This window comes from Ambystoma mexicanum, chromosome 4q (genome assembly GCF_040938575.1).
Source record: "Ambystoma mexicanum isolate Mex_15411 chromosome 4q, UKY_AmexF1_1, whole genome shotgun sequence".
In the NCBI taxonomy this organism is placed as follows: domain Eukaryota; kingdom Metazoa; phylum Chordata; class Amphibia; order Caudata; family Ambystomatidae; genus Ambystoma; species Ambystoma mexicanum.
Genome location: NC_090928.1, coordinates 1,008,656,021 through 1,008,670,004, shown reverse-complemented (window position 1 = coordinate 1,008,670,004; position 13,984 = coordinate 1,008,656,021). Strand labels below are relative to the sequence as shown.

General features: G+C 47.7%; 1 protein-coding gene across 1 annotated transcript in view; it reads left to right on the top strand.

Moving 5' to 3' along the window:
- Positions 1-13,984, top strand: part of USH2A (usherin) — a 4,817,015-nt gene that overhangs the window by 1,698,363 nt on the left and 3,104,668 nt on the right. The window contains exon 27 of the mRNA XM_069608572.1: positions 2,558-2,831. Within this exon, the coding sequence (XP_069464673.1) occupies positions 2,558-2,831 (274 nt within the window). The remainder of the gene's footprint in view (positions 1-2,557; positions 2,832-13,984) is intronic.

Genomic DNA, 13,984 nt, shown 5'->3' with positions numbered 1-13,984 from the left:
TCCTCCCTATTGACTGAGAACTATGGGGCGGCCGCAAAATACGCCCATGCCAGGTTTGAAATGGCGTAACCTTCCCCTCTCGCTCTCAGGGAGAATGTCGCTAATAAAAATGATTATCATTCCTAAACTACTATACGTGTTTGCTAGTGTTCCACTCTGGCCCGGGAAACAATACTTTGCTGATCTGCACTCCGAGTGCGCTCGCTTTCTTTGGCATTCTGGTGCTGTGCGCAGAAAGTGGCAACATATGACCCTACCTTACGAGAGGGGTGGCTTCAATGCACCTGACATTGCTCAGTATTGGATAGCCGCCCAGGCCCAACATGCTACATACTGGTACCATCACCAAGATACCCCCCCGCATGTTAAACTCGAAATCCTTGCGACTGAGGGGGTAAATGTCATGTCCTTGATCCTGTTTCGCACATATCACACGCAGGCCCCTGCTGACCCAGTGGCCTCCACTATTAGAGCGTGGCGGCAGATACTGACGCCGGGTTCCCGCTCCCCCCCATACTACAAGTGGCTTCCCCTCTGGTCTTTCCCCGGTCTCACCCCCACTCAGGATCAGCTGCTCATACGCCACTGGTCAGACTTGGGATACCGATCATTCTCCGACCTCTTCCCTGACAGAAAATTCATCACCCCAGATACGTGGAGGCCAGGGCACTCCGGGTCTCCTCTAGAGCTGCTGCAATATTTCCGTATTAGGGCGGCAATCCAGGACATGTGGCCTTCGTACCCGGACGAACCCCCCGAGTCCCCCGAGGTCCGCTATATAGCCAATTCCGCTGGTGGTAGGGGTATTATATCCTCCTTGTATAAAATGCTGATGGCCCGGGCCGCTGAACCCCCCCACACTGCTCGTGATGCCTGGAGTCGTGATCTAGGATTAGACATCACAGATGATATCTGGTCCACTATGTGTACGCACACTCGCAAAGTCTCATCTAATTCTAGAATTAGATGTATCCAATACAAGCTGCTCAATCGCCTGTACTACACCCCTTATGTCATTGGGAAATTTGCCCGGGATCTTCTCCACCCCTGTCAGAGATGTAGATCTGAAGAAGCGGACCACGCACACATGTTCTGGTCCTGTGAAGCATTGGCCCCATTCTGGAAAGCGGTGCTTGAGACCCTCTCTGAAATTGTAGGGTTCTGCGTAGACCCTGAACCCCTGTCTCTCTTGTTTGGGCTCTGGGAGGGGGCTGAGGCGAAACGGGTGGCTAAATTTTTGAATGTGGCAGCGAGCATGGCCAAGAAATGCATTCTGCAATGCTGGAAGCGCAGATACCCCCCTTCCCTGGAAATGTGGCTGAAAGCCCTCACCTGGATGCAATCTTGCGAAGAAGACTATATTAACTTGCACCCTGCCAATGCTCGCCCTAAATACATATGGACAGAGTTCTATAGCTACTTGAACACTAAGGTGGACTTAGAACTCCTATCATCCCCTCCTTCCCCCACCCTGGGAGCGGATAACTACATGATGAATGCTTTCACTGTAATCTATCTCCGGTGGGTCTCTATCGAACCTTCTGTAGAACATATGGTTCATCATTCACTATTGTACATGCAATGTGTGTCTTTGTTGTAATGTATGTGGTACTGGCTGCTACTTCTTGCCAATAAAGAAAAGTTTAAAAAAAGAAAAGCACTCGTATCCAGTTCATCACATCTGAGTCCATTTTGCACTCATTTGTTAATGACAGGTTACAAATTATGGGGAATGAGTTGTTAATTGGTTAGTACAGGTTAGTAATTATGTACATAGTGCAAACCAGACCGATGAACTGTTGCCTTGAAATAGACCATTTTAAAATAATACCATTGCCCAGAATGTGCGCCTTTCATTTGTAATGTGCACCAGCCATTCGTGATGTCTATATTTCCCACATGCATCCCCTTCTGCTATTTACTGCCTCCCCTGTGTCACTGCTCACTTTGTCCCTACAGGCACCTTAATGTGATAGGGCACACAGATGTAGCCACAAGGCAGGCCAGCATGCTCCTATTGTGCGGTCTGCACTGCAAGAGCGTGTTTATTTTTGTTATACTTATTTTTTTTTAAAGGTGTTGCGAGTAGATGAAGGGTCTTGTGGATGGCCCGTACTTTAGGCAGGCACTGACCGGCTATGAAGATCAGGCCAGAGTCCAGGTTGCGACCCGGGCCGGCCCGAGCCCCTTCAGCCTCGCCCACCTCTAGTAGGCATATGGTCACTGGAAGCATATGCCATTAGGCTAGTGACATCCTCAAGCACGTTGTATCTGTCTGTGTAAGAGTAAACCACCCGGGCTCCTTCTACCCTGCAGCCCAATGTGATCCTGCCATCTTAAGAATAGGTCTCTGGGCCTTTCAAAATGAACGGAAGCATTTTTCTTTCATGGCAAATTCATTTCAGTTATCATTAAAAAAAAATCACAAAAATTATGCATTTGATAAGGGCAGAGAAAATCGATATGACTTGCAAGTACAAAATGTGATATTGGAAAACATTTAAATTCACCATTGATGTTTATATTTGATTAATTTTTTCTTTACTTTTAAATGCAGGCTTTCCTGAAAGATGGAAGTTTAAGCTTCATGCTGCAAACTCAATCCAACTTCATGCATGTGGATCTCTGGTTGGGGTTGTCTTACTGTGATGGGAGATGGAAGAACGTCCTTTTGAAAAAGGAAGGGGAATTGCTATTGGCACGAGTAAATGGGTTGCTTGAGCAGACCCTAGCCTCAGACGAAGAGGTCCTCGTGGTAAACTCTCCACTTTACATTGGAGGAATTCCTAATGAGCTAGGAGACGCCTTTCAAAAAGTGATTCTACCACAAGGTAAGGATTCCAAATAAATTAGTGTGTTCTGTGTAAGTGGGAGTTCAATAACATTGTAAGATTGTCATGGCCTATTGAAACATATGGAGTTACCGGTAAAAGCAAGTGGAATCTCAACATGTTATTAGGTGATATCTGGAAGATCAGAGGTATTTAAAATACTACTTGTTTTTACTGCCTGTCTTCCTCTACTCTCCGCCCTCTGCAACTAATCAAGAACAGGACTGTGAGATGTACTCTTGGCCTCAAGCCCAGTGACCGTACGTATGTCTTCAGCCCTGACATCACTCCACTGGCACCATGCGGCAGAAAGGATCAAGTTCAAGACCCTCTGCATCGTCCACAAGGCTTTCAGGTGCCAGGGCCCACACTACATTCAACTCTCTCTTCTAAAATACCTTCCTCCTCCAACCCTTTGCTCAGCTACCTCTGACTCTCTGAGGGTCACACGCTTCTACTGGCAGAGAGTGGGGGTAGACCTCTCTCCTCTGCATGTGCCTCCCTCTGGAATGGCCTACCTGCCCCTCTCAAACCTGACCCGGACCACCTGAAGTTCCGGAAGCAGCTCAAGACCTTCTTTTTCTCCTCTGCTTTCTCTCTCTCCCTCCCCTGCTGACCCACCTGTCTGCTGCATCGACTGGTTACTTGGCTACCCCCAGAGTTTACTGGGTACCAGGCTCCTCCATGATCAGTCTCCTCTGCACCACCTCTGGACCTACCATGCAATTAGGGGCTGTAACTGTAACCCACAGTCCCCTGCCTCCTTGCACTTAGACTGACTACCCTGCCTTGACTGCACCTACTCAGAGCAACGCTGGCCTGATTGCACTTCCCCCACCATTTCCATCGTACTTCCCCCTGCACTTTGTGTTGTCGCTCTTGCACAATTTGAATGACATAAGGCCTAGTAAGATTTTTTGTCTTGTCCTCACCCTGACTTCCCTCCCTTGTCTTGTTGCGCTTAGAAACACTTGTGTGCAGGCGCGTTATAAATGACATATTGTATCAGCATCAGGTCCATAAAGAGCCCCTCAGTGACTGTACTGGCCATCGTTGTGGAAATTTAGCACTAGCCGATATACGTGCTGCTTAGGAATGTAAGGGTCATGAACCCTAAAAAAAAGAAAATGTATACAATAAAATGGCTGTTCAACCTTTTGCTTGTTTTTACAATTCTTTTGCAAACGTATTTCAACTTAACTACATCTACATTAATCTACCTCGTTGTTGAAATTAAGTTTTGGTTCTCCGGTTGTGGCATTCTTGATTTCTCAGATGTTAATGAATTACGGATACATAAAAATGTTTAAAAAAATCCTCTTGCTTGGAATTGGTACTGGGAAAACTCTCCTGCTCTCACTTACTGAAATAGCAACAACATTTGGCAATGTCCACTCCAAAATCATGCATCACGTGTATCAGTGTCACACATGTAATATGCTAAGTCATGAACAGAGCACAGTTTTGGTCAAATTTCGTAGCACTGTCGTTAGAGCATTGTTAGCTCTCAGTCTCTGTCTAAAGTACCACTCCAGTCGGGCTCTGACTGCTCACAAAGACAGAATTCCTGACCCTACCGCGCATGCCTAACAGGGTGTTTGGAAAAGTGGCCCATGCAGCGCTGATGTCAGAGAAGGACCCATATGCAAATATTTTCACATGTATCCATGTGTCCATGCTTAGAGAACCCCATTAAAAGCACAGGACTCTCATCCAGCTATCTCCGTGAAGGTAGCTATGGTGCAACGCGTTTGTCTTAGAAGCAGAACAATAAAGTTTTGAATCCCGGTACCATGCTTAGAGAAAGAGGAATGAATAAATGAATGAGCCTGATGGAGGGAGTGGATGCAAGAGGTCCCAATCCCCCCGCCTCCCTCTGCCTACAGGGCTCACTTTTTGAAAACCCCACAAATACCAGAGGGCACTCGGTCAATGAACGCAAAGCTTCTGAAACTTCTCCTCATGCGACTCGATTCCATGTATACAGGCCTATTCGTTTGGAATGGTCACAGTTACAGCATGACCACAACATGTCCTCCATACATACAAACACACCCACACACCAACTCCCCACTTCCATTGGGCTCTCCTGGCAGTGGGGATACCTCATCTCACGCCAACCATTTCACCACACTTGCCTGTGGGATATTTTAATGCATTTAATCATGGTGCATGTGGGCCAGGTACAGGGGCAGGAGGTCGTAAAAAAGGGGACTTCGGGAAGAGGGGAAGAGAGAATGATAGGACGGAGCATAGAGTATGGGGCGTGTTCCATTGCATGGCAACAGTAAAATTCTGTGCGATGTCCTAGGCAGTGAAATGGAGAAGCTCCAGTTGCAGAACACAATGGTCAGAGATCATTCAGCCAGCGAGCGTTGATGGGTGAGAAGCATATATGAAGCTGGCGATGGAAAAAGCCCAAAATGGAGGAGGCAGCCCGATAACCCGGGCAGCGTCCTCCTCCACCTGCCGTCCCCCCTGGGTAACGGGGAGGGCACAGGCCAAAACGAGCGGCAAAAGTTGCTCAAAGCCCGCAAAGGGTTAACAAAAGAAAGGGGCGTGGTATCCCCTTTATAACCGGTGGGCATCCTACAGCAGGAAGCATCCAGTGCCTGCAGTAGGACGTCTGCCTTGGAGGAAGAAAGGATTTTGTTTTCGGCTGCTCGCCGCGGAGAGGACAAAGTGCTGCTCGAGGATGTCAGAGTGGAGCAGAACCAGGAAGCAACTGTCACAAGTGAGGAAGGAGTTCCACAAAGTTGCGGTGCTGGTTCCTGGGGCCGCCGTGCAGAAAAGGAGCTGCCGTCACCAACGGGAGGCCCGCCAATGTGGGAGAAGCTGTGTCTTTGTTGGAAGGCTGCAGAGGAGCACCAGGAAGACGAGCAGTGGCCGGCGGGGACAAGGAAGCACAAGAGGACTACGCGGGTTGCCAGGACACAGCATGTGAGGGGCCACAGCTGCGGAACGGAGTGCTCGGAGGGCCTGGAAGAAGGAGTAGAGGAAGGTACGGAGCCCGCGTTAGGAGGACTGGGGAGGAGACACTCGCCAAAAGGCTTCCCCTGGGACCGGGCTGCCAAGGGTGAAAAGCAAACTGGTGGAGAGCAGGTGGCTGCAACAGGGCCACTAAACGGGGTGACATCTCAATACTGTATTGCCAGAGGAAGAGCTGCTTGGGTGAAACCAAGGAGCAGGGGCGGAGGCGAAGCCAGTCTCTGTGGCACAGCCAGTAAGTGTTGTGACTTGTACCTGGAAGGTTGGGGGTTCAAGCCAATCCTCCATCTTCAAATTCTGAAGGAGTTGGGAAAAATAATTAGAATTTATAAAAGAAGTTGTTTGGGGACATTTTTCAACATGAGTTGTGTGTACCTGGTCACCGTATGGGGAAAGGCTGTGGAAGGAAGACCAGGGACAGGAACAGCAACACAGCACCAAGAAAGGGGTCGACCATCTTGCACAAAGGGATGGATCTGGAGGCATTTTTAACAATTGCAAGGTTGGCAGCAGCAACACATGGGTCCAACTGGATGGACTCATTGGTGCTCCAACAGGTGCAAGAAGCACCTGGTCCCAGTCAAAGAAGGGACTCCCCCTTAATGTTTCAGGACAGTGCCAGCGAAGAGGCATTGGCAGAGGTGGAAGTTTGGGAAGAGGGAGAAGGAGGTGCAGAGGAACGCTTTGAGGAAGAGGAGGTATAGACATCAAAAAGGAAAAGGATCATGAGAAGGCCAAGGCAAGCAAAGAGCAGGCCAGACCCAGCAAAAAACCCAGAAAGGGAGGGTGCAGGAGGATGTAGCCTTACCGGCACCAGTACCTGCAGAGGCTCTGGGGAATCGTGGTGGTACGCCCAGCATTCCTGTAACTAAACTGGTGGAAGTAGCTGCAGATGGACCCAAAGCACCGGAGATGGTGAAAGGTATGCAGTGCATGCAAGCATGGGGGAAAAGTGGACATGGTCAGGCATTGTGTGTTGATGACAATATTGTTAAAAATGTGGTAAATAATGCTGAGATGTTAAACTGGCAGGTGCTGAACCAGAGTTCAAGGGGGCCTGGGATGGGAGTTTATCATACTTTTGGCCCCATACGGGGGGGTTTAGCCAGTTTCCTCAGATGGAGGCAATGCCAGCAGGAGGACTTCAGGCAGTTGCTTTACCCAGTACTGGTCCCTTAGGAGGGGTTAGCCAGTTGCCTCAGGTTGCCTCTCCAGCAGGATCGCAACAAGGGCAGGCATGGTGGGGGCAAGGGCTCAGGTTCCACACTTCCAGTGGCGAGAGCCAAGGGGCTCAGCCAACTACAGCAATCCCATCCAACCTGGGTCAAGGGGGTGTTTGGGGGAAGGTAACTTAGTATGGGAGACCGATGCCAGGTGTGCACCGGTGCGAGTGGCAGTGAATTCCTTGGTATGGCACATCCCATGGGTCATTAAGGAAAAACTTTGGAGGAAAGAGTTTATTGACATCTTTGACTTGGTGGGGATGGTACCCATAGGGGAGGGCCTAAAAGACTTGGCTGAGAAAGAAAAGGTAAGAGGGAAAGGGAGAGAGCCAAGGTGGCGCCTACAATCCATAATTGGCTCAAAGCATTTAGAATGTATATGTCCTTTATGCTAGAAAACATCCTGCAGGATGCATTGGCAATGATCGCGTATGAGCATTATATCCATGACCTATACCAGAAATATGGGGGTGAGGGATGGATATAATATGACCAGGGTTTTAGGCTGAAAATGCAAGTCTGGCCCGCCATGTCCTGTGATGAGGTGGATGTCGGAGGGTACATAGATAAGATGGTGGCCGCCAGGTTGTCTGGGGACAAGCCTCTGGGGGAGAAAACCCAAGTGTGGTGAGGTTGAGGGGGCTACTCGCAACAAGGGAGGGGGTCCTTTCACGGGTCCTCCTCCTGGAGCAACCGGTCCATCTACCAGGGGGAGCAAGCAGATTGCTGGAGGTTTGCTGAGGGGGACTGCCTCTTTGGCAGAACATGTCGATTCAGGCATGCAAAAGGTGGAAACTGTCAGGTGTATTGACCCACATTCGAGTTATTATGCTGCAACATTTGCTGCAGTGGGCTTAGAAAATCCAAGAAAGCCGATAAGCCCACATTTGCGCCAGAATCCAGGAAAACCGCACAGTTTTTGCGCACACCAAAATGGTCGCCAGACCTGCCACCCACCAGTGCGAGCGTGATGGGCCAGAAGCACCATGAGTGAAACGTGGTGCCAAAGGAAAAAAAAGCGCTTTGAAATCACCTTTGTTTCTCTAAATGCAAGCTCAAAATACCTATTTCAAACATTGCAAGAGAGTTAACACAGGAGACCATTGCCAGACCCTATCCTTTGGCTGCACACAGAGCGAAATCAGTGCAAAGGAATATGGTGCTGTCCAAAATCCGTTTTAATTTATGTCAAAAATTGCTAAAATCATGGGCACGAAACCACCAAACAAAAAAATCCAACTTCTGGTGGGGTGTTCTACATTACTGTACTGCAGAATCCACATCAATACAATGTTAGCAAGGATCATATGCTATCAAGTAAAATCCCCTTTTTGAAATGTATTAATTCAAGACAGCTCCCAAAAAATGGGTGCAGTACCGGCGCTTGACACTCACCGGCACTAGCGATCTAAACTCTGACAGGAGACCTGTATTTCAGGAGCTGAAAAGGAACCTGAGTTAGCTGGGACTTCAAAGGCTTGCTGGTCAGTGAGAATTCTTAACACATACTCTTCCTAGGCCTTATACCAGAAGGCAGTCTGATTTAATTAAAAGTTCAAGAGGCCTCTGTCCATGGGAAACCTTCTGCTGCCCCAACAAAAGGAGATCACACCACTCTGATTGAAGCAGGGGAGGGGTACCTGGGACTGCAGGGAAACAGAACAATGAACTTCCCTTGGCTCAAAGCAATTGTTAAATCAGGGGGTCATAAATGGCTTCCTCTTGGAAGGAACTGGGAGGGGCACTGCCTCTGTGAGCCAGCTGAGCTTGGAGGAGGGGACGAACAAGGAATCCCCCCATGTGCTTTGGGACCTAAACACACCCATCTGGGCCAGAGCATAATTTTAAGAAGATGGATAATTCACAGTACGAAACTGTCAAAATTATATAAATAATATCATTATTCCTGTGATTTTTCTGTGCACATTTTAAGAGGTGTTAGGACTCTGTACGATGTTCTGAGACCGAACACCGCGATTTATTAATACTACAGACACTGTGCTTACTCTAGAGAATTGAAAACTTATTGTAATGTGCTCAGGGAGGGGTTGCATGTCTGTGTAAAATTTGATGCCGAACCGACCATGGCAAAACCCACTAAAAGCGCAAAATGTTTTTGTTTCTGAACCCAAGCTCGCAGGAACATGGGGCTTGAACAGAGAACTGTCTTAAATTCATGTGTGATGTGTACATGTATTATGAACCACTTGTGTATCTGGGAAACATGTTTGATTATGAAAAATTGGGTTCTAAGTAAAAGCAATGGGGTGTTTCTTCAATAGATTGTAAAAGGGTAGCATCACTATGACTCACAACTCAGTTATCCAGTTAAAGGACAGAAAATCCTCTAACCTATGAGGATCCTCAGTGGGTTGGGCATAGATAGTCAGCCTTTCCACCCATTTTCAAAAAACAGAAAAAGAGCCACTGAGACCCAGGTAGGGACATTCACTTCCCACTTCAAACTGATTTCTTGCGAAGCACTTTGACGGACAACTCCAGATTCCAGAACTTGAAGCAGAGGGCCTACTGCAAGCTGAACTCTTCTCACTTGGCCTTCCAATCTTGCAAACTGATTTTACCCGAGACTTCCAAGGGACACATCAGAATAAAACAGCCCGGCTGTGCTGTTTCTGCTTCTTTGCCAAGAACTTTTGCCAGAACCAGACCCAGAAAGCAGAGCTGTATGCAGAACTGCACACCAGACCAGACCGCTGTGCAGTGCCAAGAACTTTTGCCAGAACCAGAGATCCAGACCAGCAGAGCTGACCCAGATAGCTATGACTTCAGAACCACCAGTCAGAAGTCCAGTCTAAACCTGTTGACCAGATCTTGACGGCCTATTTCAAATTTATAGTGTGAGTATCCAGCCAGAACTGTGCAGAACCAATCTCTTAGTCTAAAATAATCTCATCCCATCCATTTCCACCTACCTAGAACTGCATCATAGAAATCGTGTGTCCATTCTGTGATTTCAAACCTGTGAAAGTGTCATTTGTCATTTGAATCTTACTTTATTTCTGAGAATCTACCTCCACTAAATCGTCCGTATCTTTTGAACCGCATGTCCTAGAAGCGACTTTCTATTCCTTATAGTTTTTCCGTAATCGCGATCAACGCACTCGGAAAAAGTGGCGCGAATTGCAATTTGACTCAATTTCTCCACCTGTGAAAAATAGCTGTCCTTTTGCTTGCAACTGCTGAACTCCGTTTTCAACCTGATAATCATTCATGAATCACTGATAGTGTTGACCTGAACCAATCTTAAGTAGCTATCACCTACCCTGAATCTCCTATAGGGAATTAAAATCATTTTTAGCATATTTTCACTTAATTGCAAATCACATTTAAAAGTATTTTTGACAGTTTAAAAGCATACCGGTTCCTCTAAGTTTGCTAGGGGGGAACTGGAATTTGTATTGCATTTGATTGTTTTCCTGAAAACTGTGTGCTCCCCTTCCATCTCCTTATATTGCATAGGGGGGGAGTGAATTGTCAAAAGAAAAAGTGATCATCTTATCTCTTGTTGAAACCATATCAGTTTATTTCTGTGCTGCATTCTTTCCATCATTGCATTTCCTTGAAACCATACAAGTATTCTCTGCTACCTTATCCTTCCTATACCAACTCCTAAGTAATTAAAAAAAAGTGTGCTATTGTAATATTATCCATTGTTGATCACTGTCATATTCATAAGTGTGCTATCAAATATTAATTTATTTATAAAAGTGTGATATATATCTTGTTTAATTTTTCAATAAATCTTTTAATTTGCAAAACAAACCTTCTTCTTGGCTCAGTGAGGTCAGGGGGATACAAAGAGAGGGGCGTTATATAAGGGTTTATCATCCAGGTTTATGAACTTGTCATAGAAATATATAAATAAGGGCTTCCTTTGGGCATCCCAGACAAGGCATTGACTTACTTGGAGTGCTGAATTGAAGTCACTAACAGAGTGGGGACTCGAGCCGGGACGTCTGGATTAGAACTACCACTTGTGCAGCTTAATACAGTCTGCTAACTGACAGGATACATTAATCCTGTTGGATCACCACGCTGTGTTACACTGTAAAAGCATCCCTCAAAAGAAGGACGCTCTAAGGAGACGGTCTGTTTTGCAAAATAAAATACTAACTTCTGTAAGTCAGGAAGGAAATCAATTTCCAGAATGATGACCTTGGTAGATATCAAAATAGCCAGAGAGCACCTCTTACATCAGCTATTTGTGAGAGGCGAATGGACGGAACAGGACCAGACGATGTGGTTGCAGGCAATCGCACACCAGATCACTGCAACAGGGTCAGACATAAGGAGAGATCAGGGTCCATTACATGTGGCCCTGAGTGAACTATATATGGCCCCTAAAGCCAAAGATGAGCACGACAGGATTGTCAGGATAGCAGCATATTTATATTTATATATGGGAGCCATACAGGACAAATGTGCTGAAGGCCAAGATCTGGCAAATAGGCAACAGATGGCATTAGAGAAGGCCCAATCTGACCTGGTCTCTTCTGAGCAGAGTCTGCACAGGAGCCAAGAGTCAGAAAATGAAAGTAGACAGTATCTCATTAAAATTAAAGAGGATATGGGTATCCTGCAACAGGAAAAGTCTGACCAGGATACCAGATTTCTGGCCTTGCAGAAGGAGCACCAAGAAGGTTTGGACTCCCTACTGCAGAGCCAGAAAAATCTGGAGCAAAAACTGGACTTCAATAGGGCATGCGCAGAGCAGGTAGTCACCCTGCAAAGCCACCTAGATAGGGTGAAGGCAGAGAGCAACAAACTGATTCTGAAAGACCTGGATACCCAGACAGAATTTGAGGAAGAGCGCCAGAAAGCTGGTGCCCTTCGAAGGCAGAGGAAGGACCTGGTGGCCCAGAGGCAGGCTCTTACTCAGGAAAGGGACACCTTAGGCCAGGAAGTCTGTCACTTAAAAGAAAAAATTGAAGAAAATCACTTAGCCCTCCAGGGACTGTGTGACCTCCAAAAAGAGCATCAGAACTTGTTAGAGCACACCAGGAGGGCGGACGATGCTCTGGCAAGAAAGGAACAGGCCAGTAGGAATGGGACTCAGGAGGTAACCCTCCTGCAGCAAAGACTGGCCCAGTATTCCAGGACAAACCAGGAAGCATGCAGAAGAGACTGATAGAGTCTAGTAAGGCCTTGGTTGAGGAACTGAAAGCACAGGCTTTTACATTGCAAAAGGGAGCAGGGGCTGATAGAGATGAGGTTCACTGGGAAAGGGAAACACCTGAGCATAACCTCAGGAGCCCTAGTACCAGAGGCCTTCATCTCTCCCAGTCCCTGGACTCTGACACCCCCATGTCCCCTGGCGCACATGAGCACAGGGCCACAGGGATGGCAGATTACTATCCAGCCAAAAGTATGGGGCTCATAGGCCAGTACCACTCAGGAATGGATGGGCGGGCATCCGAGTATAGGCACCTAAGTACAGTGCAATTTAGTGGGGAACCCCAGGAGAGTAGGCCCACAAAGGGCATCCTGAAAACCTCTGCCCAGTTAGGTCAGTGGGGGCAGTACCCATCAAATCCTGGCAGCAAGGAGGAATCTGAAGACTCCTCTGAATGTCACAGACCACAGGAGACCAGGTCCCCACATTCTGCCAGCCATTCCCAGGTTCGCAGAATCCGGGAAAACCTGGAAGATCAGACGGGCACCTCTGGGAGCAGTGCGTCTGAGTCAGAGGATGAATGGACCAGGGTTACCCGAACCAAGAAGGCCAATAAGGCAAAAAGGGCCTTGCTTAAGGACCCCTTAAAACAGATTAAGGCAATCAGGAGTGTCATCACGTCTTATCACAAGAACTCCAAGTATTCTGTTTGGGAACACTTGGAGCTCTTTGAGCAAATGATGGAACCTTTCCATTTGAAAGACAGCAGTAGCTGCATTCAGTATGTAAGATGGATATTCTCCCCAGAAAACCCCAGTTTCTTTGCGGGGCTGGAGGTCCAAAATCATGCAAGATGGTCATCCTACAGGGCGGCCATCTTAAAGCAATTTTCTGTTCACTGGAATCCCCAAGAGGCTCGCAAGACAGCCTACAATTTGCAATGTGGGGAGGATCAGGACCCACAAGAATTTGTGCAGGAATTGAAGCGTGCTTTGCGCAGACTACCAGAAGGGTGCGCACGGACAGCAAAGAATTTGTTAACACTTTTTTCCATGCCTTGCCCAACTACATCATGACCCAGCTAGTTAGAGATTTTCATGAGAAAAGGTCACTAGACTGGGTCATTGAACAGGCTACCCGGATCTATGAGGTGCAGAAGCCCATAGAAAATAAAAATAACGCCCAGAAAAGCCCCAAATCAACAAGCACCCCTGCTGCTACTAAGGTGGCAGAGGTAAAGGTTGCCCCCATTTAAGATTTGGAGATGGGGGCGGCCTAAAAACCTGCCTGTGCAAAATAACTCTAAGCCCAGAAGGCCCTCGGGCCATTCACAAACATGGAGTCCCACAAATGGGATCCCTCATTCCCCTGATTATGTAATTCCCTGTTACAAGGGAAACCGACCCATCCTGGGTTATGTGTGGACTCCTCCAGCCCGAGGGGGGGGATCCAGCCAAGCACCTAACCCCTGGAACTCCCCTCCTAACTTCCCACAGGAGGGCAGAAATTCCCCAAATACTGGGCAGAACTTTTATCCCAGGTATCCACCCAATTTCCAACCCCAAAATCATCCATCCTTCTTTCCCCAATTCCCTGAGCCCAGACCACTTAATCCAGGAGAGGGGAGGCCAAGCGTGGAGGGATACCCAAATCTTCCCAACCCGGGGTACTACCAGAGAAGGGATAGCTACCCTTCCCGGGATCAGCCCAGGGGAGAAAACCGAACCCCGTATCAGCCTGAGCGGGTTTCACAGTTAGAGCGCCAGGTCCAAAATATGGCACGGGATCTGGGTCACATGCTGAGTGCT